The following is a 26,989-nucleotide window of genomic DNA, read 5'->3' as shown; positions in this document are numbered from 1 at the left end:
ATCTTTGGTCAGTCAGACGGCAGAACTTCCGGTCGGCATTTTGTTCTACGAGAGGAGAGCCTCTTGATCATCGCAACAATCGTCATATTTCTCATTTACGGTCGAAATTGGCTGCACTCATTGTTTATGTCAGCGCAGACCGACTGAGACTCCGAAGAACGAATGTTTCCCCGTGAATGTACGTTGAAACATTCACCCTTGAGTGACGGAAGAAGAACGAATCAGTCCGACCCGGATTATTGTTGATAGCTAGCAGGCTAGCTCAGCAGCTAGCTGGCAAACCAGTCGAGTTCCTTCTGGAGGAGCAGCGAGAGAAGAAAGGGGGAGCTAGAGATACGGACACGGACACAAACCGAGCTAAAACATTCCCCTCCCTTTGGGCGCAACATCCCGAAGGTAAATATATCCACCTACCTATCTTTATTAAGCAAACTTTTAAAACTGCGATTATTAATAATAACATGAATAAATTCTCTGCTGCGGGACCACCTACGGCGTCGTTAATCGGTGACCGGGAGGTAACGGAAAGCTAGTGGACTAGCCAGCCAAGCTAGCTAGGTGTGTTTTCGCTCCGCCGAGGCGCTCGGCCTCAACTGTATGTCATTTGTCGAGCCCGAGGATTGGGCCGTTGCTTCTACATCTACTCACTCAAACTCGCCACCCTTTTCCTGAGCTCAGGGGGGGAAATTGGCTAACATTCATTAACCCCGACTAGCGCTTCCTCGTATTATGTGAATTGTCTTCCCTTTTATTTGAGCTGGTAGCAGCGTTAGAAGCTAACTGACAACAGTTAGAGCTAGTTAGCATAACTAGCTAGCTATTAAAACACGACTATTGTTGATAGCGAATGAGCTGTAGTGATCTTAGCTGCTATAGTAAGTGGTAACACTAGCTTCGCGGTTAGCTTGGAGGACCCAGGCAAGCAACTTCTCGGCAGTGGTGGTTTTTGGTTGCAAGTAGCGGGCAGGAGCTGGCGTTTTAGCTAACTAATATAAACAGTGAAATGGATGCTAATGTCAACTATACGTTAGCTAACTGTTAGTTAGTCATTATTTTGTGTTGTTTGTCTCTTAGCGTTGTGTTTTGGTTTGCTGGAGCTTTTGGCAGGGCTAATGTTGGTTTTGGTTGCTATCCTGTTTTGAAATGTTTTGACTCGAGTGCGGACTGTGCAGAAAGCTACGTTATGGCTGCTATAGTTACTTTCACTGTTACTATCATAGATTAGTGGACTTGTTAATGTTGCTAGTGGGAATCGGTAGATACTTTTTGCTTTCTAGCCGCGTCAAATGGAGTTTGGTTGCTTTCTGCAGTTAGCAAGCTTGCAGAGAGCGCACGGTGGCTGTTTGCTACTGGAGGATGCAGCCCCCCACTACTGCCGCCACCATCACAGTGCATCTGTTCCTTTGTGCTGCCTCCTGCCTGTCAGTCTCACAGCTGTCAGCCTAGCCCCTACGCACTGAAGTGAGAGCTCGTACACTGAGCATGCTAACGTTGCAGCGAGCTAATTCTATGTTTACAAAAATCCATCTGTTGATCCTGAGTAACAGTTATGTCGTGCAGAATCAGTTTCGCGTATTTACTATTTGACCTCGATGATTGGCTTGCACTCAGGCTTGGTAGGAACTTTGTGTTTACAGATTTACATGCCATCAGTGTTGTGCTGAAGTTGCTGAAAATGTTGTTGCATTTCCTTAGTAGCAATTTAAAAGAGGGTTTCATGTTTGGTTAGCAGAGCTGCGTGCTAATGCATTCGACACTGACAGGTCATTGTAAATATTAAATGCATGTTTGACAGTGGATGTTGTGATGCTCTGTATGCTGTTGTTTTTAAACCGTTTTCTACCGACATGACTTCTTCCTGTTATTGTCCCTAAGAAGTGTAATATGCAGTTGCATGTCAAAAAGTCTGATGCAGTGCCATGTTCTCTTTCAACAGATTGTAGGAGTAAGACTTTTTATCTGAAATGTCAGTGAGTCCACCCGAGACTGCACAGAATTCTTCAAAAAGGTATTTGTGAAACAAGGCAGCGGTTATGCTCATGGTTTGAATCATTGCACAGTTCACAACATTGACTTGTCTTTATTTATAGTATTAATGCCTGTTTACTTATTTACTTAACTGAGTCAATTAAGACTGTTTATAAAGTGTTTAGAAAGGGGTTGAGACTAGTGTGGGTTATCTTTTTCTTTGTCCCGTGATGCAAAAGCACACCAATTATCATTTTTTGTCAGGGAAGATATTTTAGATTACAAGAGAGCCCTGTAGTGGCCGTCTCTCAGCTTGTTGTAGCAACCAGGTTTATCCGTGAAGCGTGGGCTGTGTCTAGATATTCTGAAAATTGCAACTGGTTTTTCGCTGTGTTTTTCTTTGACCTACTGTACAGTCTTTCATGAGAGGTCAAGGACATCCAATAAGGAAAGGGATTTAAGACAAATTACGAGCAACACAGGGTTCTAATTTGTGCACCTCTATCATAATAAGCTGTGAGAGAAGAGCCCTATGATTTGAAATGAAGGAGGTGGTGTAGACTTCTACGGTAGTAATACAAGATGTACATCATTTGACTGATATTAAGTGTATATATAAAATGTAAAATTCAGTTACTGGAGAATTGGGGAGAAAATAGTGGAAATATATTGTTAATTTTTGGTATGTACCCACACATGGTATAGTATTGTTTACTAGGGCCAGTCAGAATGTCAAAGGCTTATTCACTGGAGTACATTATCACCGGGACTGTATTATTCAAAACATTTCTAAACTGGTGTCAATATGACACATACATGTTAATATTGTGCTGTTGTGTTTACAACTGTATGATAATATACCCTCCATGCAGTGGCTTGGCAGCCACCAAGATGTATATTACATATTTGGTATTAGGTGACCTTGTTCTCCAACCAAAAAGCCTGGTCCAATCCTCTGTGCATTTATATCTGTGAATAGTATAATTGGCATGAGTCTAACCTGGACTCATGCCAATGCCATGGTATTCCTACACCTGTGTCCCTGTATTTCAGACAGAGAGCATTGAAAATTCCCTCCTTATGGATCAGTAACATATATCAAATAATAATGTACTAGATGTACGAAAGGAAAGGGTGATTTTCTGCTCGAATATATAGCCAAGAACATGGCAATTTATCTTGATAGACAAGATCTAATAAGACACATGGATTTGCAGCTTACATGCAACAGGCACCATGACTTCTTCAGAAAACATGATTTTAACATCAGGCCAGACATGGCAGTATATACAGCAATAATCATTGTGCTTTTGACTCCATGTTTTTGATATCCCCGAATAAGATTTAAGGATTTGTGTTAATTTCTTCTTCTCCCTTCATTTCTATTTCTACTTAACTCCCTTGTTAATTTTGCTTTCTCGCCGCCACTAATTTGCCTCTCTTTCTCCACCCTTCTTCTGTCCATCACTCATTGTTTTTCTTGTTTCTCTCCCCCTTACTAACCTCCTTCTCTCCAAGGTGTCAGGAGATGTGAGGACGGGTGTCGTCCATCGACCCCCGATCTACCTGTGTATCAACACACTCCCCCACCCTCACCTTCAGCATGAATGGGGATATGCCTCATGTTCCCATCACCACTCTCGCTGGGATCGCTAGCCTCACAGACTGTGAGTGACACACCGCCATGTTCCAAACACACACTGTCACAGTTTTTGTTCTGCCTCTTCAAGTGTAAAATGCCAAGCTCAAATATTCTGTCTGAACAGATGTAAATTTGCAATTGTGATTGCATTTTCTGTCTTTTGCCATGTCTACTTCCCTATCCTTATTTTTCTACCATTGCATATTCACGCTCATGTCTGTCTCCTACCCTTTTTTGTGTCTGTCCTTCCCATCATCTCTCTCTTCTTGTCTCAGTGTTGAACCAGCTGCCCCTCCCCTCCCCTCTCCCGGCCACCACCACTAAGAGCCTCCTGTATAATGGGAGGATCGCGGAGGAAGTTACCTGCCTACTGGGCTGTCGGGATGAGAATCTGGCCTCCCAGCTAGCCCATGGCCTCAACCAGGTCTCCACAGAGCACATGTGAGTTTATACAAGAGAATGTTTGCAAAATTGTGTCTTGGTCCAGAGAGACAGGTCCTGCATGAGGATTTTAGGCCTGTTAGTGTTAGAGTGTGGCCCTGCATAACTTGGCTTTAAAAATTATTAGTCAAACAGGTAACAGCTGAAGGGATGCCACTGTTGACTTGTGGAAATGGGGTGATGTTTAGTTTCTTTTTTTCTAGTGAAAACTTAGAGATGCATTTTTTATGAGACATGACATAACACTGATAGCAGAATAAATGGCAAAATTGCTCGTCGAGAACTGTTTATTAAATGATAGTAAAACAAAGTTTTAAAAGCCATTAAGGACACAAAATAAAATCAACTTCATTTTAGCTTATTTGTAGTAGTGGTGTGTAATGAGGCTAACATTTTTATCATGGTATGTCATTTTATATTGTGGTATTGAAATATTGATATAAATCAGCTGAAATAAATAACCAACAAATCGATGCAAGTCATTACATTGATGCAAAAAATCCTGTAAATCCAATTTTGCCATGAAGCAGTTCTGCTCATTGATTTGAAACATTGCTCATTAAGGTCTCATACAGCAAAAAATATTAAGGGCACAGCTTCTCTGTACAATGACAAAATATCTACAGGTTGATAAATGTCTTTCTTCTCATGTTATACTGTATATCAGTAAATCTCTTAACCCTAAATTGTAAGCTACATAATTGTAAAAGCAGTCATAGTTTAATACATAAATACAATTTTGTAATGTGACTGAACCAATTCTTTGTGTGTCTTTCCAGAGAGCTGAAGGACAACCTGGGTAGCGATGAGCCAGAGGGAGACGCACCACTGCTGCTGCAGACCATGCTGGCCAGGAACCCTGGCATCTTCAGGGAGAAAAGTATGGAGAAACCAACCTAGACAAGTTTCATTTTGACGTTATAAGCAAAATATATTGTATTTTCTTACTTCTTGCCCTACTGTGTTCAGTGTTTCCCCTATAATTGTACAGGCCTGGTGGGCCACCAGGCCAACGAGAGGCACCACCAGTCCAAAAAAATCTTTTCTTTAATACCACAAATAAGGCTTAAATATCCATTCATTCGGAAATCAATAATTATTTGTGTTTTGGAGCCTCTGTGTGGCACTGTTCTGAAACGTGAGTCAACCTCTGCGTCGTTGCCTGGGAAACTCTTGACGCGATGTGAGTGCCTTGTCTCTCTGTCTCTAACATCTCAATCTTTTTTTTCCCATTTCTAAGCAGATGTTATGCAGCAGCCAATGGTACAACAATACAAGATCACCCAAAATTCCATGCATAGCCCGGCCCAGTCTGCAAACTTCCAGCCGGCAGCAATTTCTCCCAATCCATCAAGGTGAGTTAGGCTGGAAAATTGAGCTGACTAATGTATGATGATATAAACAGAGTAGCTAATGATATAATTGTTGTTTACTGTTTTTTTCATTAGTATATTCCAGTTGCATCACAATATTTGGTAATATGTAGTTTCATTGATGAATTGTTTTATGTATATGTAGCCACAATTACTCCACAGTAATAGCATAATTATTTTACTGAATAATGGTACATGTCTAACTGTTAACCATGCTACATCATTCTACTTGCTCACTTTCTCCTTCCCTGTTCTTCCCTCCAGCCGCTTTGTGGCTCCCCAGACCGGTTCCAGTAGTCGGTATATGGGCCAGCAGAATAGTCCGGTGCCCAGCCCCTACACTCCACAGAGCCCTGCCACTGGTTACATACAGCAGTATCCCCACCAACAACCACCCAGCTACAACCAACACCAACAGATACAACAAGGTGAGTGTGTGTATGTGCGTTGTATGTTCCTGTGCATGCATGAGGGGATGCCAAGGTTTTGTTGAATATAGATAAGTGCTTCCTTGTCTCTGCGTGTGCGCACATCCATCTCAGTGATTTATTCCAACACATCGGTGCAGTTTCAGACTTGTGTGTGTGTGGGGTTCACATGCTAGCAGCGTAGCATTAGAAAATTTTAAGAATATAAAATGTGAAGGTTTGGGATGCTTTATTTCATATAAGTTACAAAATGTCTGCAAATAAGAGCAAATATTAGAAGGAAGGTTTGAGGAGATTTGTTTTTTGATATGATTTGTGGGGTTCTGATTTTAAGCTGGTGATAGTTTGCTGGTGCAGTTTTGCTTTCTGACATAACGGTGATCTCTAGCAGATGTTATCAGCTTTACATGAACTGTGATGATTTGGTGGCTGTGACTGAATTGTTTTGTCTTATATATGCACTCTGATGCAAGTGTTATACTTACATATAATTTGCTGCTGTGGTTTTGTAACAAAATTCAGTTCCTTCATTGTTAGCTGCTGCTTCTTTTCTTTTTCTTTTTTGGTATATTTTACTGCTTAGAATATACAGTTAGTCATCTTTGCCAAAGATGCTTGCCAGAATTTGTGGTGTTTATGTAAATATCAGCCAGGTTTTTGGCTTGGAAATTCATGCCCCCTGAACATGAACAGAATTTGCATTTGAGAGCTGCGCAATTAATTTTATAACGGCTTTGACAATTATTGCTTCCACAATGAAATGTAATTGGTTGCAATATTGTTGCCTTTAGAGTGCTTACACTGGTGCATTAAATTAAACTCCCACTTCACAAGAAAACTGTCTGACCAATAACAGGAGGAACAGGTTTATTTCAAGCAGTAATTTAACAAATTTCTGCTTCCTCAACAGACTTGCAGCTAAAAGCTAGGAAGGTTTGCAGTTTTATAGACTAACAAGTTTTCTTTACATATGCAATCTGGAAGTTTTGATTGTATATTTTTATGTATAGTGTTTGAATTTAGTGATTCAATTAGCATTTTGCTGGGTCGCTTGAAACCACTCGGTGATTCCTGCAAACACTGAAACCCCACTTAAGTTTCTAGTAAAATCCTTGGTCCAGTAAATGCTTGTTCATTTTATTAGCATGTTTTGTTATTTGTTCTGTAATAATCAACAACTCACTAATAGATGATGAAAAAATGACTCCTTCTCTTCTTCCATCTGAAAGTGTCTGTGGCCAGCCCCATGGTTCCAGGCAGCATACGAAACATCCACGAGGGCAAAGTATCGGGGCAGATGGCCAATGCTGCCAACCATCACTCAGACAGACATGGCACTGAGGACTACCTGAACATTGTGCACCGACTGGGCAATGAGGTACGACTGACAAAGTCTAGAAATGAATGAATAAATTAATTATAATGTGCTAGCCAACCAAGACAAAAATGTATGAATGAACTGCAAAGCCAAAGTGTTGAATAATGATATTTTTAAACAGAAGTTCAATCCAGAAGTTTGAAATATCTATATATTATATATTTGTTAAAATGGGGGGGGGGGGGGGGGGTAAACACTACTAAAATGATAAATATCTATTACGCAATTGACTGCAGTAACTGATGAAAAAAATTCAGACTCAAGATTTTACAAACTGCTTATGACTAAAGAGTAAACAAGTCAAATGATAGTTTCTAAGCAGTTGTTGTGTAATGTCAACCAACGGCACGGGTTGCTGAATGACACCTGTCGAGCCACATATTTAGCCACAAGTGTGTGTGTGTGGTTGCGTTAGTCTTATTTTTTTCATCGCTTAATCTTAAATGAGTTCAGTTTTGAAAATTCTGTTCTTGTGTTACTCATTTTCTGAAATGACACAGGTTTTGATGTGGAATCTTGATGATTTGTTTCTGTTTTTTTGCCATTAAGGGAGGAGGCCCCAAAGAAAATTAGAGAAATTTTGAATTATCGGTTAATCTGTTGATTATCTCGATTCATCAATTGTTTGTTCTGTAAAATGAAAATGGTGAAGCACGTCGATCACTATTTCCCAAAGCCCAAGATTCAACCTCAAATGTCTTGTTTTGTCCCAACCCAAAGATATTCTCTGAATACTTTATAGAACCAGAAAATAACCACATTTTAGAAGCTTAAATCAGAGAATTTAGACTTTTTTTTTCTTTCAAAATGACTTGAAACGATTAATTGATGATCAAAACAGTTGGAAATTAATTAAATTGTTGACAACTAATCGATTAATCAACTAAACGCTGCAGCTTTAAAACACAAAGCACCAAATAATGTGCTCATCTCATTAAAATAGGCTTTATTGGTGACATTTGGACAAAAATTAGTTGTATAAAGCTATTTTTCCAGCTAAATTTTGGTTGGAAGTCTAATGTGAAGCTAATGCCATAATGGCTTACATCTGTCTTGTCTGTATGTTATCTAGGAGGGTGACTCCACCATGAGGAATCCTTCTTTCCCTCTGAGGTCTCCACAGTCAGGCTGCTCTCCAGCAGGGAGTGAAGGAACGCCCAAATGTAAGGATACTGGAAGAGGACGGGAGGCATTGCTATGCAAACACCCCACCTATATTTTTTAATTTAGGGAGAACCCACTTTTGGCTCTGAAAATACTCAAAGTGATGATATGAGCTGAATACATCTTGTGTGTTGTTCAGTTATCATCACAGTGTTGGATGTGGTTTTATGAGCATTTTTACATGCCTTTATGCCTTTGACCCTCTTTTTTTTGTTTGCTGTCTGCTTCCTCACAGCGGGTTCTCGCCCCCCACTGATTCTGCAGTCACCACCTCCCTATGCACCCTCACCAAGGGAGGGAGGACCTGACCAGAAACAGCAGCTCCAACAAAGGAAGAAAACCCCAGCGGTGAAAGAGGAGAAAGATATGTACGACATTGTTAGCTCTCCAAACAAGGACTCCACCAAACTTACCCTCAAACTGTCCAGGGTCAAGTCAAATGAGTCCGATCCCCCAGGTAAGTAAACATTTTGGATCAGATCGATTTTAGTTGGATCTTCATTTTTTAAAATCAGTTTAGTTAGTTTTCTATTGTGTTATAAGGTTTCCAACACATACATCCAGTGTCACACAATAACCTCTGCAACTATCTTATCAATTAGCAGCATTACAAAGAGGTACGTTTTTAAAAAAACAAAAAATCTCGTCAGTTGGAAGCCTTCTAGTAATGAAAACTATCAACCATTTAAATACAACCCTATATAAGTGTTTTTGTTAATATTTCAGGTGAGGTTGTGCCAGGCATGGACCAGAACTCGGACAATATGGAGGCAGAACTGGGCTTTCAGCAGGTGCCTGTCCTCCAGCAAAACCTAGCCCGGCTGCAACAGGGCTCCCTGGCAGGTGGTGCCGGTGGTCTCCAGCCGCCCAGTTCCCCTTATGATGAGGCAGAGCTAGATGCACTCGCTGAAATTGAAAGGATAGAACGAGAGGCAGCTAGTGAGAAGTGTTCCAAGGAGGTGCAAGATAAAGGTGTGCAGGATATCTCTAAATTGTATGAATAAAAACTGAAAAAAACTTTGAGTGTTTGAGTATATTGTTTTTATATTATTCTCTCTCTGTTTACAGACAAGCCACTGAAGAAGAGGAAACAAGACTCTTTTCCCTTGGAGCCAGGAGCGGGGGGACCAGGTGGCCCCACAGGTGCCCCGGGCAGTGGATCAACAGGAGGTGGCAATGCAGGCAAACTGACCCCGCAAGAGGCCACCGCAGCTGGGAACGGTGCCAGCCGACCTCCCCTCATGGTGAGCATCGACCTCCAGCAGGCTGGCCGAGCTGATGGCCAGCTCGACCCCTGTCTGGCTGCCCCTATTCCAGCCCTTGAGGCCCAACGCTGGCCTGAAGAACCAGCTAGTGGGCCTGCTGCAGTGGAGGGTTCTGACACAGCTTTGCGGTTGAAACCAGATGGACGGCCGGAAGTCATCAAGAACAGGGTCGATAAACATGATAGCAGGAGAGAAGGTCGGGAGTCATCAAAGCACCGGCATGATGAGAAGTCCTCAGACAGACGGGGAGAGATGCCGAAGTCTTCAAACCGAGGGGAACCTGGCCGAGACAGGGACCGAGAATCTGACAGAGACAGAAGGCATCGGAGTGAAACAGGTGGTCGAGACCGACGCTCCCCTGATGCTCGCTGCCGAAGTGACCGAGATCGTTCTGCCTTCCGGGCTTCTTCCATTGGAGAGCCCGGTCGGAGCAGCCATAGGCAAGATGGTTCCAAACCGGCCTCATCTGCTTCTGGTCCTAAACTTCCAGATTCTTTCCCTGCTCAGCTCCTGGGAGGGCATAGTGGCGCACTGAAGAACTTCCAGATCCCTAAGGTGATCTGGGCTGACCCAAACCAAATACATACCCACCTACCAATCATTCAGCTGTCACTGCCTGCAATCTCACAAAACCAAATCACACCACTGCTCACTCTTGTTTTTGTTTTCCCATTTATAAGCCTTTGGTTTATCCCAGGGATTGTTTTAAGAATTTGATTAACACATTAACCTTCACCTAACCATCTATTTAAAGTAGAAAAGTTTGATTTATTAAATTGTCAATCCTGTGTGTATAATCAAGAGCAAGAATCTTAAAGAAATGCTCCACTGCCGTTTCTCAGATGCCGCATGTGGGTAAATGTCTCCTGAAACGACTCAGTCATTCACCCTGTGGAAACTGATTTTTATCAGTATTGCCGAGCCCAAACACCTGGACTCCAAAAAGCCGTTTTTATGTTGACAGTCAAGCTTCCATTTTTTTTCAGCCTGGTTTTTTTTTGTTGTTGTTGTTGTTGTTGTTGTTGTTTTGTTTTTAACAGTACTCTATTGTCAATGCAGTGTTCAGAGGTGCAACCCACAGCCACATGCCATAACCCAGGTGCATGCCCCCACCACAGTAAAGTGTTAGTCAGAGCTAATATTTTCACATCGCAGCTTTTGTGTGTTTACTTACAAAAAAGCAAACACAATTTTACATACATTGTTTTGATGCATAACATCCAAACAATGGCCGCTATTGCACCACTAGAATGGAACATAACCATATGACATTGTACTGTTTGTAGTTGTAGTTGCAGTCATAGTCTGTAGGAAATCATGCGTTGTTGGTTTTATTTGTTAGTTTCACTTCTAAAAATATCTCTGCAAACCAACATACAGCAAACAGCTGGATGTATTTTACAGAATGCACAAACTTTGGTATGCTAATATATTGGCAGCAATTGAAGTGTTACTTCCTTGTAGATGAAACAACCATGATCGCCATCCTCAGCTTTGGCAGGGGGGAGTTGCTACCTTGACACTACATTGTTGAAAATGTACCATGTGTTGATCATTACTCTGTAGAGTAATACTGTGGAGTATTCCTTTAAGTCTTTGTTACCAGAACTATATTGGAAACTAACATCAAAATCACTAATCTCATGTCAGTCAGTTTGATCCATTGTTTGCATTTTATTATCTTGTATTATTTTTTTGTCTGTAAACAAAGCTCATATTTTTTCTGTCCTAAATTTAAAAGTGTGAATTTTATTTAAGTTTGAACTTCATTGAAAGACAACTCAGAGGGCTTTCTTGACTCTTTTCTTTCAGATCAAACGCGATAAGGGTAGCAGTGATTCAACCGAAAGCCCAATCTGGTGCCAGCCAAAGGTTAAACTGGAGAGGCTGGGTTTGGTGCAGGACTTTGAGAAAAGGCCCAAGCCTGTGGTGGTTCTGAAGAAGCTCTCCGTTGACCAGATCCAGAGGATCATTCGGCACAGCAAGTCTGGAAAGAACAGGCTCTCCTCAGGGAAGTCAAGCAAAAGTAAGAACAACATACTATGGAAATGAAAGCACTTTTGTTCATTTCTATGTTATTGTAATTAACTTGAATATAATAACATCTCTATTATCTCTATTATGCTAGCATTGTGTGTATCTTTGAAATCCTAATGGATTGTCACATGTTTAGGTGGTATGGACCCGGCAGTTCTGAAAGAGCTTCCCCCAGAGCTGCTGGCAGAGATCGAGTCAACCATGCCCCTGTGTGAAAGAGTTAAAATGAACAAGCGGAAACGAAGCACTGTAAATGAGAAGCCCAGATATGCTGAGGTCAGCTCAGATGAAGACACAAATGGAGAATGTGAGTCAAATTATTTTAATTCTTGTCAATTCTCGCTGCTAATCTTTGTATAAAGTACAGTTTATTTAGTTTGCAACAATATTCTTAAAATGTAACGAACCTAAAAACACAAGCTGACGGTTGAAGCCTGTTGAGACCATTTTGTTTGAACATTTAGCAGCATGAATCTAAGGATAGCAGTGCTAGTCTGTTGGTCCACTTTGGTCCAGACTGAAATATCTCAACTATTATTTGATGTCCTGACTTTTCTTCTGGCGCCACCAGCAGATCAAATTTTTCACTTATCCTGTGAAATATCTAAACATCTACTAGATTGGCACTAAATTTTGTACAGATATTCCTGGTGCCCAGATGACGTATCCTCTGACTTTTCCTCCACAATGAGGTTTCCATTTGTGGTTTTTAGTGAAATGTCTCAACAACCATTGGATTATTGGATGGATTGCCATGAAATTCGGTACAGACATTCATGTCCCCCTCAGGTTGAATTGTAATCACTTTTATCTCCTGATTTATTATCTAGCGACATCATCAGACATTCCCATCATCCTCAGCTGTGGTTCATGTTATTGCTAATTGGCAAACATTAGCATGCTGTGTTAGCATTCAGCTTAAAGCACTGCTGTGCCTATGTATAGCCTCACAGAGCTGCTAGCGTTGGCTGTAGACTCTCAGTCTTGTTAAAGTTACTGTTGCAAGGAGCTAGTGCTACTTTGATATACCGGTTTCTTTTTATATATATTTAGGGCCTATTTCTTTCAAAGGATCTGTCTGAGTTCTGAATGTTTAATCTCTACAGCCGCAAGGAAGCGTCAGCGTCGAGACAAAGACAGGTCCTGGGACTTTGAGGAGAGGGAACGCCGGGGTTCAGGGGAACATCGGAAAAGCGGGCACCGGGACGGCCGAAGAGGCTCAGGGAGCCGCTACCGAGACTCCTCCGAAGAAGATTCACCGCCACCCAGCATGAGTGAAGGTCTGTGTTCAAGTCATATACCACAGCATTGCACATTAATTTGTTTATTTGTTTGTTTTTCGTTTGAACTGTGTGTGGAAATGATAGAACTGCGTAGATCTTCAGAGTTAAACCCAATGCCACAACAGATTGAGGACTAATGTTCTTATTTCCATATAGAGACACATACATATAAGACATGGCATCAGACTAGAAAGCATAAAAGTTAAGATTTAAGTTTCTCTCACTCAGTTGCCAGAAAAATGAAGATGAAGGAGAAGCAGAAGAAACGGAAAGCATATGAACCCAAGCTTACCCAAGAAGAGCTGATGGACTCGTCCACATTCAAGAGGTTCTTGGCAAGCATTGACAACATACTGGAGAATCTGGAGGATGTGGATTTTACTGCCATGGGTAAATATCATAGCTGACTGGCTATCAAACTATCACCGTAGGCTAAAATTAAATGTGGCTTTACAAATCCAAATACATCAACCTCATCATATTCTATTGTGATTTTGTTTTATGTTTTTTACATTATGTGTTCACTGTATGTTTTCCAGCGGCAGATGATGATGAGATACCTCAGGAATTGCTGCTGGGTAAACACCAGTTAAATGAGCTGGGCAGCGAGTCCGCTAAGATTAAGGCCATGGGCATCTCCAGCAGGGTAATGTGAACTATATTACAAATATAAATATACTCAGACTTTAGTTGGACTGTTATGGATAGTGACTAGTTGCTGTGTCCTACGCAGGTCTAAATAACTGTTTCTTCTTCTTCTTCTAGATCCCAGCAGACAAGCTGGTGAAGCTGCTGAACATACTGGAAAAGAATATCCAGGATGGGGCCAAGCTTTCCACCCTGATGAACCACGTGAGCCCCCTTTTGCTTCTTGTGTTAATATTCTGCACAGTGGTTCTTTATTGAGATGTGATTGTTATGTGATTTATTGCAAAAATCCATAAAGTATCCATGTAAAAAAATTAAAGAAATGGTCACTGGTGATAATAGAAAAACTTTGATTGATTAGAGTTTTGTCATTTCACAAATAGATCTTTGCTGCATTTCTATAGCATATATAAAATGCTGTACAAGGTCGCTTTGCTTTAGTGAGTAAAAATCTTTGGGCTCCAGATAGTTGCTGTAAAATGTATTCACATTTTTTTTTCCAACATCTCTTCCAACCTTTCTTTCCAACCTTTCCAACCTCAGGACCACGATGCAGAGGATGAGGAGAAGCTGTGGAGAGACCTCATAATGGAGAGAGTCACAAAGTCAGCAGACGCCTGCCTAACGGCCCTTAATATTATGACCTCATCGCACATGCCGAAGGCTGTCTACATAGAAGACGTCATAGAGCGGGTGCTACAATACACCAAGTTCCATCTCCAGAACACACTGTATCCACAGTATGACCCTGTCTACAGGGTTGGCCCACATGGAGGTGAGGATAAAGAAAAAAACGATACCTCATATTGTGATCTGAATGAAACTAATATGATTGAGTTTTTGGTATGTGGCTGATGTGTAGGTGAGTGAGAACCCTTCGCCAGCATTTTGTAGAAATGTATGATTGTCAATAAAGTTATCTAAGAATCTAAGCAGAACTAAGCTCGATGATGGACAACCTTGTCAGAAAATGATCCCTGATGTCTGGGCATCATAGGCAATTCCTTCCTAATCAGAGGCCATCACTTCCCATCACTATCCTTTTCTGTCTTCATGGACTGTTATGATATACCACAGAGTCCCTGTAATTCAGGAAGGGTTAAGCTCAACAGAGTGCCTGCAAAATATATGTATTTTTTTTTTCCGTAATGAAAACCCACAAATTCTTGGTTCAGAAAAAAGTCTTGGAACAAAAGCACTTTGAAAAATGAGTATAACAGGGTTACTCTCATCCATGTAGGTGGCATGTTGAGCTCCAAGGCAAAGCGTGCGAAATGCTCCACACACAAGCAACGTGTAATTGTCATGTTGTACAACAAAGTGTGTGACATCGTCAGCAACATCTCTGAGCTCCTAGAGATCCAGCTACTTACAGACACCACCATACTCCAGGTAAAAACTAAAAATACTTAAAAACTGTATGGTTTCCGTTTTCTATATATATGCAGGAAAAAAAGTGTTTGACAAAGTAATTAAACTACATTGGAAACCAGATGATGTAAGATGAATCCTTCTTTCCTGCCAGTACCTCTTTGTTCACTACAATAATCTTTTTTTCTCCTTCTAATTTCCCCCCTTTTCTATTTTTGCTCTACTTCTCTCTCTCTCTCCTCTTCTTTTTCATTCTATCCTCTTTTTCCCAGGTTTCTTCTATGGGAATCACTCCATTCTTCGTGGAGAATGTCAGTGAGCTGCAGCTGTGTGCCATTAAACTAGTTACAGCAGTAAGTTTTTTTTTTCCCTGTCAAAAAAGTACAGACATTCAGTACTTATCCAAAGATGTTGCTTGCTACCATCTGTATGAATTATATTTTATTGCCTACAATTTATCGCCTCGCAATTTACAGTTAAACACCCCCTCCTCCTGACTTTTATGTGCATCACCTTGGATGAATTTTTACAAAACCACTAAACTGTGAAGGTAAAGAAAACCTGCCTTATTATTTCTTCCCTCCAGGTGTTCTCACGTTATGAGAAGCATCGGCAGCTGATATTAGAGGAGATCTTCACGTCTTTGGCTAGACTGCCCACCAGCAAACGCTCCCTCAGGAACTTCAGGTATGATGTTTCATATGAGTTCACATTTATTTAAGACCATTAGGTGTTGCAGGGAAGATGCATCAAATGAGAGGCTTGGTTATTGTTCAGCTACTGATGTAGCAAGTGATAGATGAGGCAGAGGTGAAGATTTCCCGATGCAAAAGTGACGTCCTTCTACCAACTCCATTGTTTTCCTGAATAATACCCATGATCAATGTATCTCGTATCCCTATCTCTAAAGGCTGAACAGCTCAGACCAGGATGGAGAGCCAATGTACATCCAAATGGTGACAGCTCTGGTGCTGCAGCTCATCCAGTGTGTGGTCCACCTCCCCAATGACAAAGACGTTTTTGATGAGTACGACAGCAAGGTGGGAGAGCACGCTCACACACAAATACACTTCACGTCTATACAAACACGTATTCAGACATATTATTTTCTAGCACATGCTGTTCAGGCTAATCTTACAAGTTCATTTTTCTTTTTTTAGGTGGATCAAGATGTGTTGATAACCAACTCGTATGAGACAGCAATGAGAACGGCACAGAACTTCCTCTCAGTCTTCCTCAAGAAGTAATTACTTCCATTTCCATACTGCCCTGTGTGCTTTATACTTGTTGATTATAAAGTTGTATTGTACTAACGCTGTACACACAGTACTGTAGGTATTTATCCTAAATGTTATCATAATATATCTCCATAGAACTGCTACTTTCTGCTCATTTGGAACATTGCTACTTTTCAGGTGTATTACTGCCAGTATTTCTTATGCCCTCTGCAAGCAGCAGAAATGTGCATCAAATCACCCTGTGCATGCTGATTCTGCAGGAAATACAAATAATACAGAAATCCTTTGCCAAATAAATAAATAGCCAAACACTTACCTGTGTTTGAAATCTATTCTACTGACTTGTTAAGCCTTACACATTTTAATTTTCTGTCTTAATTTTCTGTTTGCAAATGCTACCAGTACTTTTTTTCTCATTATACTTTGCTTCTGTTATCTCATTTCTCTGTTATTATTTTCTTGCCTTATGTGTTTCCTCCTCTGCCACTTTCTCTCTTCCCCACCCCCTCAGATGTGGCAGTAAGCAGGGAGAAGAAGATTACCGGCCACTGTTTGAGAACTTTGTCCAGGACCTGCTGTCTACAGTTAATAAACCAGAGTGGCCGGCTGCAGAGCTGCTACTCAGTCTGCTTGGGAGACTACTGGTTAGTGTGACAGAGCTCTTCCTTTCAAAGTGGAAATGCAAATATATGTATTTTAAGTGTTTCCAAGAATAGATCATCTGGCAGAAGCCATTTTAACACTTTAGTGGGTACATCCTCCAATCGTATGCATTTTTTGCATTCTAAGCAAAGAACATGCAAGTGAAAGTCAATCATGGTCTTGAGTGTGATATTATAACAGTGTCACAACTGTGCATTTCTTGTTGATGTCCATCAGGTGCACCAGTTCAGTAATAAGCAGACAGAGATGGCTCTGAGAGTGGCATCTCTGGACTACTTGGGCACAGTGGCTGCCCGCCTGAGGAAGGATGCAGTCACCAGCAAGATGGACCAGAGATCGATTGATCGAATTCTTCAAGAGGTAGAGAAACCATTTCACTGTTAATGACTATAACTTATAAGTTGATATTCATAGTGACAACAGGAAGTAAAATGGAACAAGCATAGAATTTATGTAGTTTCTCTTTGGATATGGATTATGTGAGTTGTAGCTTTTTATAATCTTCATCTCTGGTTGTGTAGTCTCCAGGTAATGATGAGACCCAGCAGCTGCAGAAGGCTCTACTGGACTACTTGGAAGAGAATGCTGAGACAGATGCTTCACTGGTGGTGGGTTTACATTAGACAAGTGGTGACTTTAAGCTCTGTGTAAATATATACAGTCATGTGCATGTTCTGTTAAATTGTATTTTTAGCCACAGATGTAATTTTTCTTGCACCATCACACAGGTAACCTGCATATGTCAGATAAGCATAAAAGTGAAAAATGTTGTTTTTTTTAAAAAAAAAAAAAACTGTAAGCCATAAACTCACATCATAATTCACTCAGATTACTCAACAGTGCACCCCATCTTTCTCTTTATTCTCTCTCTTTTTTTTTACCGACTACTTAATCTAAAGAAATATTTATTTTCTTAGAAACTTAAACTTCTACTCAGACGTCCTTTCTTTTCTTTCTTTCTCTCTAGTTTGCTAGAAAGTTCTACATCGCCCAGTGGTTCCGGGATGCCACCACAGAAGCTGAGAAGTCCATGCGCAACCAGAATCCGAAGGATGAGGACTCATCAGACGGACCACAACATGCCAAGGAGCTGGAGACCACCGGTGAAATTATGCAGCGTGCTGAGAAGCGCAAGAAGTTCCTGCGCAACATCATCAAGACCACGCCAGCTCATTTCGCCACACTGAAGTAAGAGCATGTGAATGTTTTACCAATGTTTTGAATATCAGTCATAAAACATCAACCTATTTGATAATTATAACCTTTCACTGTCCTGTCGCTGTCTTTTTTGATATCACAGCTGTTTGTCAGTTACAGTCTCACTCTATAACTTTATAATCCTAAATATATTCTTCCTTTTCTCACTTCTCTGCAGAATGAACTCTGACACTGTGGACTATGACGACTCCTGTCTGATCGTGCGTTATTTGGCCTCCATGAGGCCGTTCGCCCAGAGCTTTGATATTTATTTAACACAGGTAAGATATGAATAATCTTACCTTATGTATCTTAATTGTTTTAATGACTTACAACGGCTGCAGAAAATATCTATAAATCATACACACATTATATAGTACAAGTGATGCAAAGGCTGTTTCTGTTATGTAAACTTCTGAAATGAAAAAACAAAAAGTCAGTTTGTGCAATCATAAATGGGTGTAATTTTTACAATTAATTTTTTTGTTTTTATTAGATCTTGCGAGTCCTTGGGGAAAGTGCCATCGCTGTAAGAACTAAAGCCATGAAATGTCTGTCTGAGGTTGTGGCCGTGGACCCCAGCATACTGGCAAGGGTATGTGTGGATCTGTGTTTTTAAGACAGTCTGTCATGTTTGATATGGGCTGTCTTAACCTCTGTTCCTCTGCTCTGTTAAAACTTTGAAAACGACAACGTTATTTTGCAGTATTAGGTTTTTTTTTTTTTTTACTGTGCTGACAGTCTTCTCTATGTCTGCAGTCGGACATGCAGCGTGGTGTCCACGGTCGTTTGATGGACAACTCCACAAGCGTGCGAGAGGCAGCTGTAGAGCTGCTGGGCAGATTTGTGCTCAGCAGACCCCAACTCACTGAGCAGTACTACGACATGCTTATAGAGAGGATACTGGTAAGTAGCCCATTCATGCGTAATAATACTATAAGTATTGTGTTGTATGTTCCTGGATCTCCATTTGGAATATTTCAGCAAATATGTAAATATAAATATGTGCTCAATCACCATAAAAACAGACCACTATTGATACTGGCCTTCATTCAACACTATGTCTGAACACATCCTGTGTAGACACACTGTTAGCACTTCACAATTGCATATTGTGACGTTAACCATTGTATTGTGGACTAGCAGTTGATCGTTATAGCCTAAGCTGCCCGTTGTCCCCCATGTTAGTTCATCAACCTTTTACATAGTAAACTTTTTGATGACTTGTCTTTGAGTTGTGTTCCATTCATCATACACCTTTTGAGATTGTGAGTTTTACACTTTATAACCCTTTTGAAGCTTATTTTTGGTAAACCCTTCACATGCAAAACCAGTGTAAGTGGTAATGGAGCTGCTGTTGCATGTGCCTGTTTCGGGGCCACATCTTCTGCAGTAGCAGGAATACTATTTTCTCTGGTCACTAAGTTTACATGAGTAAGCAACACAGGAATTGCTTTTAAAGTTGCTTAAAGTTGTCCCTTACTTTGGATGCTTCAGGTTTGATTTTACCTTATTGAAATAATTATATAAGGAACAAGTTCTGTAGCAGGATTAACGCAGGTCATTAAGGCGACTGTTGTATACGTGCTATTGATTTTGAAATGCAATCCAACACAAAAGATTTGCACTCATTCTTTGTACTCAGCATCTGAGAGGTGAACACATTGCTGTGCCTGTTGTCATGGAAATGTTCATGAGGGTTCATGAGAAGTTCACTTTTCATTATAGTCTTATACTGCCACTTATTGGAAGAAAAATGCTATTGCATCCCATGCAGACATTTGTAAATGGGAACAAAACCCTTGTTTTAGACAAATGTTTGCAAGATGTTGCAAAAACCTGTATGGATTGAGTTGTTTTTTTGTGCACAGGACACTGGTATCAGTGTGAGGAAACGGGTGATCAAGATTCTCAGAGACATCTGTCTGGAACAACCGACCTTCAGTAAGATTACTGAGATGTGTGTGAGGATGATCCGCAGGGTCAATGATGAGGAAGGTATCAAGGTACGGATCCACTCAATCAATCTGCACCTTTTGTCTCTTCACGAATTTAGTTGTTTTGAGATATGACTCGATTCTTTTCTCATGTGTAAGCCTATTTTGTTTGTATCAATTTTCATTGTCATTCATAGAAATTGGTGAATGAGACATTCCAGAAGTTGTGGTTTACTCCAACTCCAGCCCATGACAAAGAGACCATGACCAGAAAGATCCTCAACATCACTGATGTTGTGAGTTCAACACACGTAACAGTTTGTTGTATCCAGTAATAACAATAATAAACATCAACAAAGATTATATCTCTCATCAACTCGATGCCTTATCGTTTTTGTCTAATTTGATCACTGTGTTCTTAACCGTCACATCTGATTTCTTCCTTAGGTTGCAGCATGCCGAGACACCGGCTATGACTGGTTCGAGCAGCTTCTTCAGAATGTAAGTATTTGGTTTTGGTCAATCCTGTTGCGAAATATATCAATTTCTAAAACCTGCTAAAATGAACATTTTCCCTCTGGTTCTAGCTTCTCAAGTCTGAAGAGGATGCGTCGTATAAGCCAGCTAAAAAAGCCTGTGTTCAGCTTGTCGACAATCTGGTAGAACACATCCTCAAATATGAGGAGTCTCTTGCAGGTATGTAAAACCATATGAGAGTGTACTTGCACTTAAACATTTAAACTTAACTTTTTTTGCAAAAAGCAATCTGTGAACTTCATGAGTAAAAAGTTTGTGTTTTTATTTCTTCTGTAGAGAACAAAGGTGTAAACTCAACACGGCTAGTGGCGTGTATCACCACCTTGTACTTGTTCAGCAAGATCAGGGCCCAGCTCATGGTCAAACATGCCATGACCATGCAGCCTTACCTGACCACAAAGTGTAACGTAAGTGGCGTTCATTAAATTAACTTAATAAGTAATAATGAAGAAGCTGCCATAATTAAGACATTTTTATTTATTTGTTTTGAATGTTTGTTTATTTGTTTCACCTATTTTGTAATGATTTTTCTCATTGGTGAATTTAAGAACCATCAATCGAGTCACTGTTAGTGCCTGATCTTTTGGAGTTTACCCAGTAATGAGTGTTATTTTATGTCCCCTACAGACTGCCAATGACTTCATGGTCATCTGTAACGTGGCAAAGATCTTGGAGCTTGTGGTACCTCTGATGGAGCACCCCAGTGAAACTTTCCTTGCCACTATCGAGGAAGACCTCATGAAGCTCATCATCAAATACGGCATGACTGTGCGTAGCAGTGGCTTTTTAGACATTTATATTGCATGCACCACTGTAGTACCAGGTTTACTCTGTGAAATGTAATCCGTGTTGAAGCATAGAGATGACATAATGCTCTTCCTTTCTCTAGGTGGTCCAGCACTGTGTGAGCTGTCTTGGAGCTGTTGTTAACAAAGTCACGCACAACTACAAGTTTGTCTGGGCTTGCTTCAACAGATTCTATGGTGAGATATACAATTAGCAACTTTGATGTTGCGTGCTCTTTTTTTGCAGTCTGCCATGTTGAGCTTTGAAGTGTCACCTCTTGTACATTCCAAAGTACAAAAAAAGTAAAATAAAAAAAGAGAATACCAATATAATACTTACTGTGATATACAGTAAGTATAACACTGTATATAGACACCTAGACCAGTGTGGTGGTCCAGAAAGCAAACAGGTATACAGTTATACAGTAATACTTAAAAAGTACTTCAATCTACGTCTCTTTTTTTTTTTCCTCCAGGTGCACTTAACAAGCTGAAGATTCAGCATCAAGAGGATCCAAACAGCACGACGTTAGTAGCAAACAAGCCTTTCCTACTGCGATCGCTCTTCACTGTGGGTGCCCTAGCCCGACACTTTGACTTTGATCTGGAGGAGTTCAAGGGCACCAACAAGGTAGACCACAGTTTATGTTTAATAATGTTTATGATTTGAAATTAAAGTTGAGGAAAGCAATGGGTTGCAGCCACTGATGAAAAATGTTACTGTAACTGCCTGTGACCGCCATGACCAAAATTAGGTCAGATGTGGGACCAAAACCATTGCTTTACCACCTTTACTGCTGCTACAACAAATAATAAAGAATACACTGTCTCACATTATGATTCTATGTGTGTTGTGTACAGGTTGTTATCAAGGAGAAAGTTCTCGAGCTGCTGCTATACTTCACCAAACATGAGGACGAGGAAGTCAAGACCAAAGCCATCATCGGCTTAGGCAAGAACATCATTTTTTTTTAATGATTAGGTTTGAAAAATGTTAAAGTCACCATATTTTTGCCTGTAAATTCTATAGCCACTAAGCCTTTAAATTGATTGCCAGCATGAGATGTACTAGAGATGTACTAGGCAAGATTAAGATTTTCTTATTCCAGCAGTTGGAGATGGAAACTGTATCAGTGTTCTCAAGATGTCTCTGCTGTTCTCTTCCCTCAGGGTTCCTTGTAATCATGCATCCCAGCCAGATGTTTGTGCCAGAGGTGAAGACCTTGTACAATGGCATCCTGGCTGATGCCTCCTCTTCCATCAACCTCAAAATCCAGATCCTCAAAAACCTGCAGACTTACCTTCAGGAGGAGGACACACGGATGCAGGAAGCAGACAGAGAATGTACGGAAAGTTGTGGTTGTTGCTGTAATGTAGTTGTGATTGTGAAACTGTTTAATACACCGTGATCAATGAATTGTTGATTTTAGAATTTATACATTGCAAAAATACATTGTGCTACATAAGTTTAATACACACACACACACACACACATATATAGAGGCTTATGAACAAATTGTATTTTGTGTCCTTGCAGGGAAGAAACTGTCAAAACAGGAGGATCTGAAGGAGATGGGAGACATCTCTTCAGGGATGAGCAGCTCCATTATGCAGCTTTATCTGAAACAGGTGTTGGAGGCGTTCTTCCATACCCAGTCCAGTGTACGGCACTTTGCTCTCAACGTCATTGCTCTCACACTCAACCAGGGTCTCATCCATCCTGTACAGGTAAGCAGTGAGAGCTAGAGAGACAGATTTCATAATTAAAGCATGAATTCACCCGTGAATTCTTTGGAATCAGTAGACTTTTCAAAAACACGGGCAGATATCGTCTTTTCCTGAATAATTATCTGCATCAGAAGAAGTAGAAAAATTGTCAATATAATATCAATATTGCAATATGAGACTAAATTAAGTGAAGAATCTAAGAAGTAAAGTATCTTAAACATTACTCACACACGTCCATTATTTCATGTCAAAGCAAGTACAAGGAACTTTCATTTTGTGTTCATTTTGCGGCTCCTGTGGACAAAAACCGTAGTGTTTCCCGGAATGAGGACTGCATTTCCCATGAGCACCACTGACTCGGGTTGTAAAGATCTTGATCTGGCCACCACATGCATTTGATTTGGAAGCTAGAGAAAGAAAGACACAACTTCTTTTTATTTCTAGCCTCTCAACTTTATAAACTTCTATGGATTACCTGGTGCATGTTGGTCATCATGCTCATAATCACAGAAAGCTTTGCGATGCTTGCTTTGCTTGTCAAATACAATTAATGTTAGCTACATTCAACTAACAAGTGCCATGCCATTGGTCTGACGGCTCATTATTTTGAAACCCCAATAGTTTGAAAAACTTCCCAAAAGCCCATTAGTCCAAAGGCCCGCTGCTGCGAAAATACTTACTCTCCCTGGAGTTTTTTGCTCTTTAATATCGTAGTGTATTTTGACATGCAAGTGATCATTTTAACCCAAACCATGATCTTTCCCTTACCCTAACCAAGTGGTTTTGGTGCCCAAACCTTAACCAGACCTTAAACACAGGGTTTGCAAACCATAAAACATATTTCTGTTTTCTTTTTTTTTTGCTCCTTCTGAAGCTCTGTCCTCCAAATTCATGGATGCTCTTGGCCCGAGCTTCTTTCTTTGTTTCCCATTTACAGAGCCAATGCTGTGTATGAGCACCGGTATTTTTTTTCATGTTTGTGTTGCTGCCTCGTCATCAGTCATTTAAAATGTAAATTATCTTATCATACAGATTTTTCACAATTCACAATAGTTGCTTTAACATAACATCTCTTTTGTCCTATCTGTACAGTGTGTGCCCTACCTCATTGCCATGGGAACAGACCCAGAGCCCAGCATGAGGAACAAAGCTGACACGCAGCTTGTGGAGATTGACAAGAAGTACACAGGATTCATCCATGTGAGTTGGTTTTCATTTCTGTCGAGTTCAATAATTATTGCACAAGGCAAGCTTTTTGTACCTGGATGAAGAATGAGGAATTCCAACTTAGCCTCTTCTCCTCAAATAACCTTTGTGCAGCTCCATCTGGAGCCACAAAAGGCTTTATACAACTTTTTTCACATACTGTATGTAGTCGTACTCTGCAACATCTGTAAACAGACTAAAATGTGAAAAGTCGGCGCGGTTCCCCTTTCAATCCACCACTTGAAACTGTCATGTTCCATAGCTGCTTTGTTGCAGGTACTTATTGTGACTGACTTCCATATATGGACCTTTTGCTTGTGCTGGAGAAATGCTCTAACGTGTATATCAGACTTATTATTATTTTCTTGGCATTTTCCCATTGCAGCAGCTGTCTCAACATTTGTCTCAACTGCTAATTTGGTAACACTTCCTCCTCACTTTATCTGTTACCAGATGAAGGCAGTTGCAGGGATGAAGATGTCATACAATTTGCAGCAGGCCATTGAAATGTCTCGTAAGACCATCATAAGAGGTTTTAGACAGGACGAGACCCACTCAGCACTCTGCTCCCACCTTTTCACCATGATCCGGGGGAACAGGCAGCACCGGAGGGCTTTCCTCATCTCACTGCTGAACCTCTTCGATGACAGTGCGGTGAGTAAATGTAAAGTGGTGTATAGTGGTGTTGGCTCATTGAACATGTCAGATTAAAATGACTTGAGCTTGCCAGCAGTCTTGTTGCAGTTGTCTTGGCAAGAAATGTGATAAAAGGTGGCAAGTGTTTTATATGACTCTTATGGATACAGACAACACTATTCTTTTTAAAGAAATACCTTTCTGTCTACCAGAATAGGTTATTTTTGTATAGTATCAATAGTAACAATTCTTACAAGTGAGCTGTGCAATGTGTGTTTGTACCAGGCATTGACCCTCAACCTTGCTCTTCCCTCTTTTCTTTCCTTCTGCAGAAGACAGAAGTAAACATGCTGCTGTTCATAGCGGACAACCTAGCCTGTTTCCCATACCAGAGCCAGGAGGAGCCTCTCTTCATCATGCACCACATAGACATCTGTCTGTCTGTGTCTGGCAGCAACTTGTTGCAAACCTTCAAAGAGGTAGGATAGCATTTTTCAAAGCAGCTCACATCAAACCTCTAGGTTGGGGGCACATGTCTCTTCAAGAAATATGGTTGAAAAAAATCCTGAAAAAGCACATCACAGAAAGAAACAGAGAAAAAGTATTAATATTATTATGGTTACATTTTCTTTTGTCTCTGTTCAGCTTCTGTTGAAGGAGCCGAGGCGTAAGGAGAAGAAGGTGTGGAAGCACACATCAGATGGGGAGGATGAAGAGGAAAAAATGAACTGCGACTCTCCCAGGAGCGACGGGGAAGGAAACAGCAACAGTGATGACGATGTGGTACGGCGGCCCAAAAAGGCCAGAAAACCAGTAGCAGACTCAGAGAGCTCAGAGTCTGATCTGGAGGATTTGGATGTGGATGATACGGACAAGGTAATGAGGCTCCTCCCAGACAATCCCTCAGGTCTCTTGGACTTCGCTAATGCTGTTCAGGGCATCTTGTTGCTGCTGGTGCTCAAACAGCATCTGAAGAACCAGTATGGATTCTCTGATGGGTAAGAGCTACAAAAACTCTGTCTACAGCCTTTATCTGAAAAAAATATATCTGAACTTTTTTTTAGTGTGGATTACTTTTACTACTTCTGACATTCAGCCATGTTTGTAAGTCCAAGTTTTTTGTCTTTCAACAGTAAAATTCAGAAGTACTCTCCAACGGAGTCAGCCAAGGTGTACGATAAAGCAGTGAACAGAAAAAGCAATGTTCACTTCAACCCACGACAAACCATCGACTTCATCTCCAACAACATGGCTCACGCCACATTGACGAGCGATATCAAGAGGCGGATCGTCAAACAGTACCTAGATGTAAGTAATGAAGCTACATCAGATTTGGAGTCATTGACAATATTTTCCGTATATCACTAACAGCTGCTGCTTACAGAGCTGTTGTGTTGTATTATTTTCTGTCTTGTCGTATAAATCAGCATTTAAATGCAAAGTGATTTCCAGTCATCTGATAAATACATTTTAATAAAAAAAAGTTTGTTTCTTTTTCAACTTGGATTTGAAATGAATAAAACATGAGGAGTGAACTGCCTGTATTTTACATTCCTGGTGGTAGCTTCTGCTAAGTTTCTCCTGAGGAAGCATAGCAATGTGCAGACGCCGCTTGTTTTCTATACTGTACATGACCTTTACTTGTCTGGTATCTGTGGGATATTTTTGTGCCTGTGTCTGCCCAGGAAGAGTTATGCCCTTCAAATCATTGAAAAGCCTGTTAGTTTGCACCCAAACTCCACTCCGTCAAATTTGTTTCTTAGAAGTCGATGTAAAGTGTGAAACTTGACTCTTAAAGTTATTTTCTTGTCTTCTCACTCCACACAGTTCAAGGTTCTGATGGAACATCTGGACCCAGACGAGGAGGATGAGGAGGGAGAAGCGTCTGCCAGTGCTAACATCAGAAACAAAGCCATAAACGCCCTACTGGGAGGCATGGGCCCCATGTCAGGACCCAGTCCACGCAATCAGGCGGGACCAGAGACAGATGACGACGACAGTGATGGCGATGAAAGGACCCCAGGGGTGAGATATATAGAAATACATGATGTTTATAAAATACAT

General features: G+C 40.7%; 1 protein-coding gene across 3 annotated transcripts in view; it reads left to right on the top strand.

Annotated features, from left to right (window-relative positions):
- nipbla (NIPBL cohesin loading factor a) overlaps positions 1-26,989 on the top strand; it is a 28,359-nt gene continuing 1,370 nt past the window's right edge. The window contains exons 1-48 of one of the 3 annotated variants that reach the window (XM_067611573.1): positions 1-396; positions 1,937-2,008; positions 3,487-3,635; positions 3,886-4,051; positions 4,831-4,931; positions 5,295-5,406; positions 5,689-5,852; positions 7,082-7,230; positions 8,303-8,393; positions 8,630-8,851; positions 9,121-9,366; positions 9,463-10,214; positions 11,472-11,685; positions 11,833-12,003; positions 12,803-12,976; positions 13,208-13,369; positions 13,519-13,625; positions 13,745-13,831; positions 14,171-14,402; positions 14,868-15,019; positions 15,271-15,351; positions 15,585-15,685; positions 15,909-16,038; positions 16,159-16,241; positions 16,748-16,880; positions 17,116-17,259; positions 17,421-17,507; positions 17,867-18,087; positions 18,275-18,377; positions 18,593-18,691; positions 18,856-19,002; positions 19,968-20,102; positions 20,231-20,329; positions 20,481-20,534; positions 20,621-20,729; positions 20,847-20,977; positions 21,198-21,338; positions 21,460-21,553; positions 21,832-21,986; positions 22,217-22,307; positions 22,526-22,699; positions 22,893-23,083; positions 24,176-24,283; positions 24,743-24,943; positions 25,258-25,404; positions 25,571-25,923; positions 26,059-26,233; positions 26,753-26,950. In XM_067611573.1, the coding sequence (XP_067467674.1) occupies positions 3,572-3,635; positions 3,886-4,051; positions 4,831-4,931; positions 5,295-5,406; positions 5,689-5,852; positions 7,082-7,230; positions 8,303-8,393; positions 8,630-8,851; positions 9,121-9,366; positions 9,463-10,214; positions 11,472-11,685; positions 11,833-12,003; positions 12,803-12,976; positions 13,208-13,369; positions 13,519-13,625; positions 13,745-13,831; positions 14,171-14,402; positions 14,868-15,019; positions 15,271-15,351; positions 15,585-15,685; positions 15,909-16,038; positions 16,159-16,241; positions 16,748-16,880; positions 17,116-17,259; positions 17,421-17,507; positions 17,867-18,087; positions 18,275-18,377; positions 18,593-18,691; positions 18,856-19,002; positions 19,968-20,102; positions 20,231-20,329; positions 20,481-20,534; positions 20,621-20,729; positions 20,847-20,977; positions 21,198-21,338; positions 21,460-21,553; positions 21,832-21,986; positions 22,217-22,307; positions 22,526-22,699; positions 22,893-23,083; positions 24,176-24,283; positions 24,743-24,943; positions 25,258-25,404; positions 25,571-25,923; positions 26,059-26,233; positions 26,753-26,950 (7,251 nt within the window). In that variant the 5' untranslated portion in view covers positions 1-396; positions 1,937-2,008; positions 3,487-3,571. Of the gene's footprint in view, positions 397-1,936; positions 2,009-3,486; positions 3,636-3,885; positions 4,052-4,830; positions 4,932-5,291; positions 5,407-5,688; positions 5,853-7,081; positions 7,231-8,302; positions 8,394-8,629; positions 8,852-9,120; positions 9,367-9,462; positions 10,215-11,471; positions 11,686-11,832; positions 12,004-12,802; positions 12,977-13,207; positions 13,370-13,518; positions 13,626-13,744; positions 13,832-14,170; positions 14,403-14,867; positions 15,020-15,270; positions 15,352-15,584; positions 15,686-15,908; positions 16,039-16,158; positions 16,242-16,747; positions 16,881-17,115; positions 17,260-17,420; positions 17,508-17,866; positions 18,088-18,274; positions 18,378-18,592; positions 18,692-18,855; positions 19,003-19,967; positions 20,103-20,230; positions 20,330-20,480; positions 20,535-20,620; positions 20,730-20,846; positions 20,978-21,197; positions 21,339-21,459; positions 21,554-21,831; positions 21,987-22,216; positions 22,308-22,525; positions 22,700-22,892; positions 23,084-24,175; positions 24,284-24,742; positions 24,944-25,257; positions 25,405-25,570; positions 25,924-26,058; positions 26,234-26,752; positions 26,951-26,989 lie in introns of all 3 variants that reach the window. The other 2 variants (XM_067611563.1, XM_067611580.1) reach the window with 2 other exon arrangements.

Source organism: Thunnus thynnus, chromosome 2 (genome assembly GCF_963924715.1).
Source record: "Thunnus thynnus chromosome 2, fThuThy2.1, whole genome shotgun sequence".
Classification (NCBI taxonomy): Eukaryota; Metazoa; Chordata; class Actinopteri; order Scombriformes; family Scombridae; genus Thunnus; species Thunnus thynnus.
This window is presented reverse-complemented; position numbering and strand designations above follow the sequence as displayed.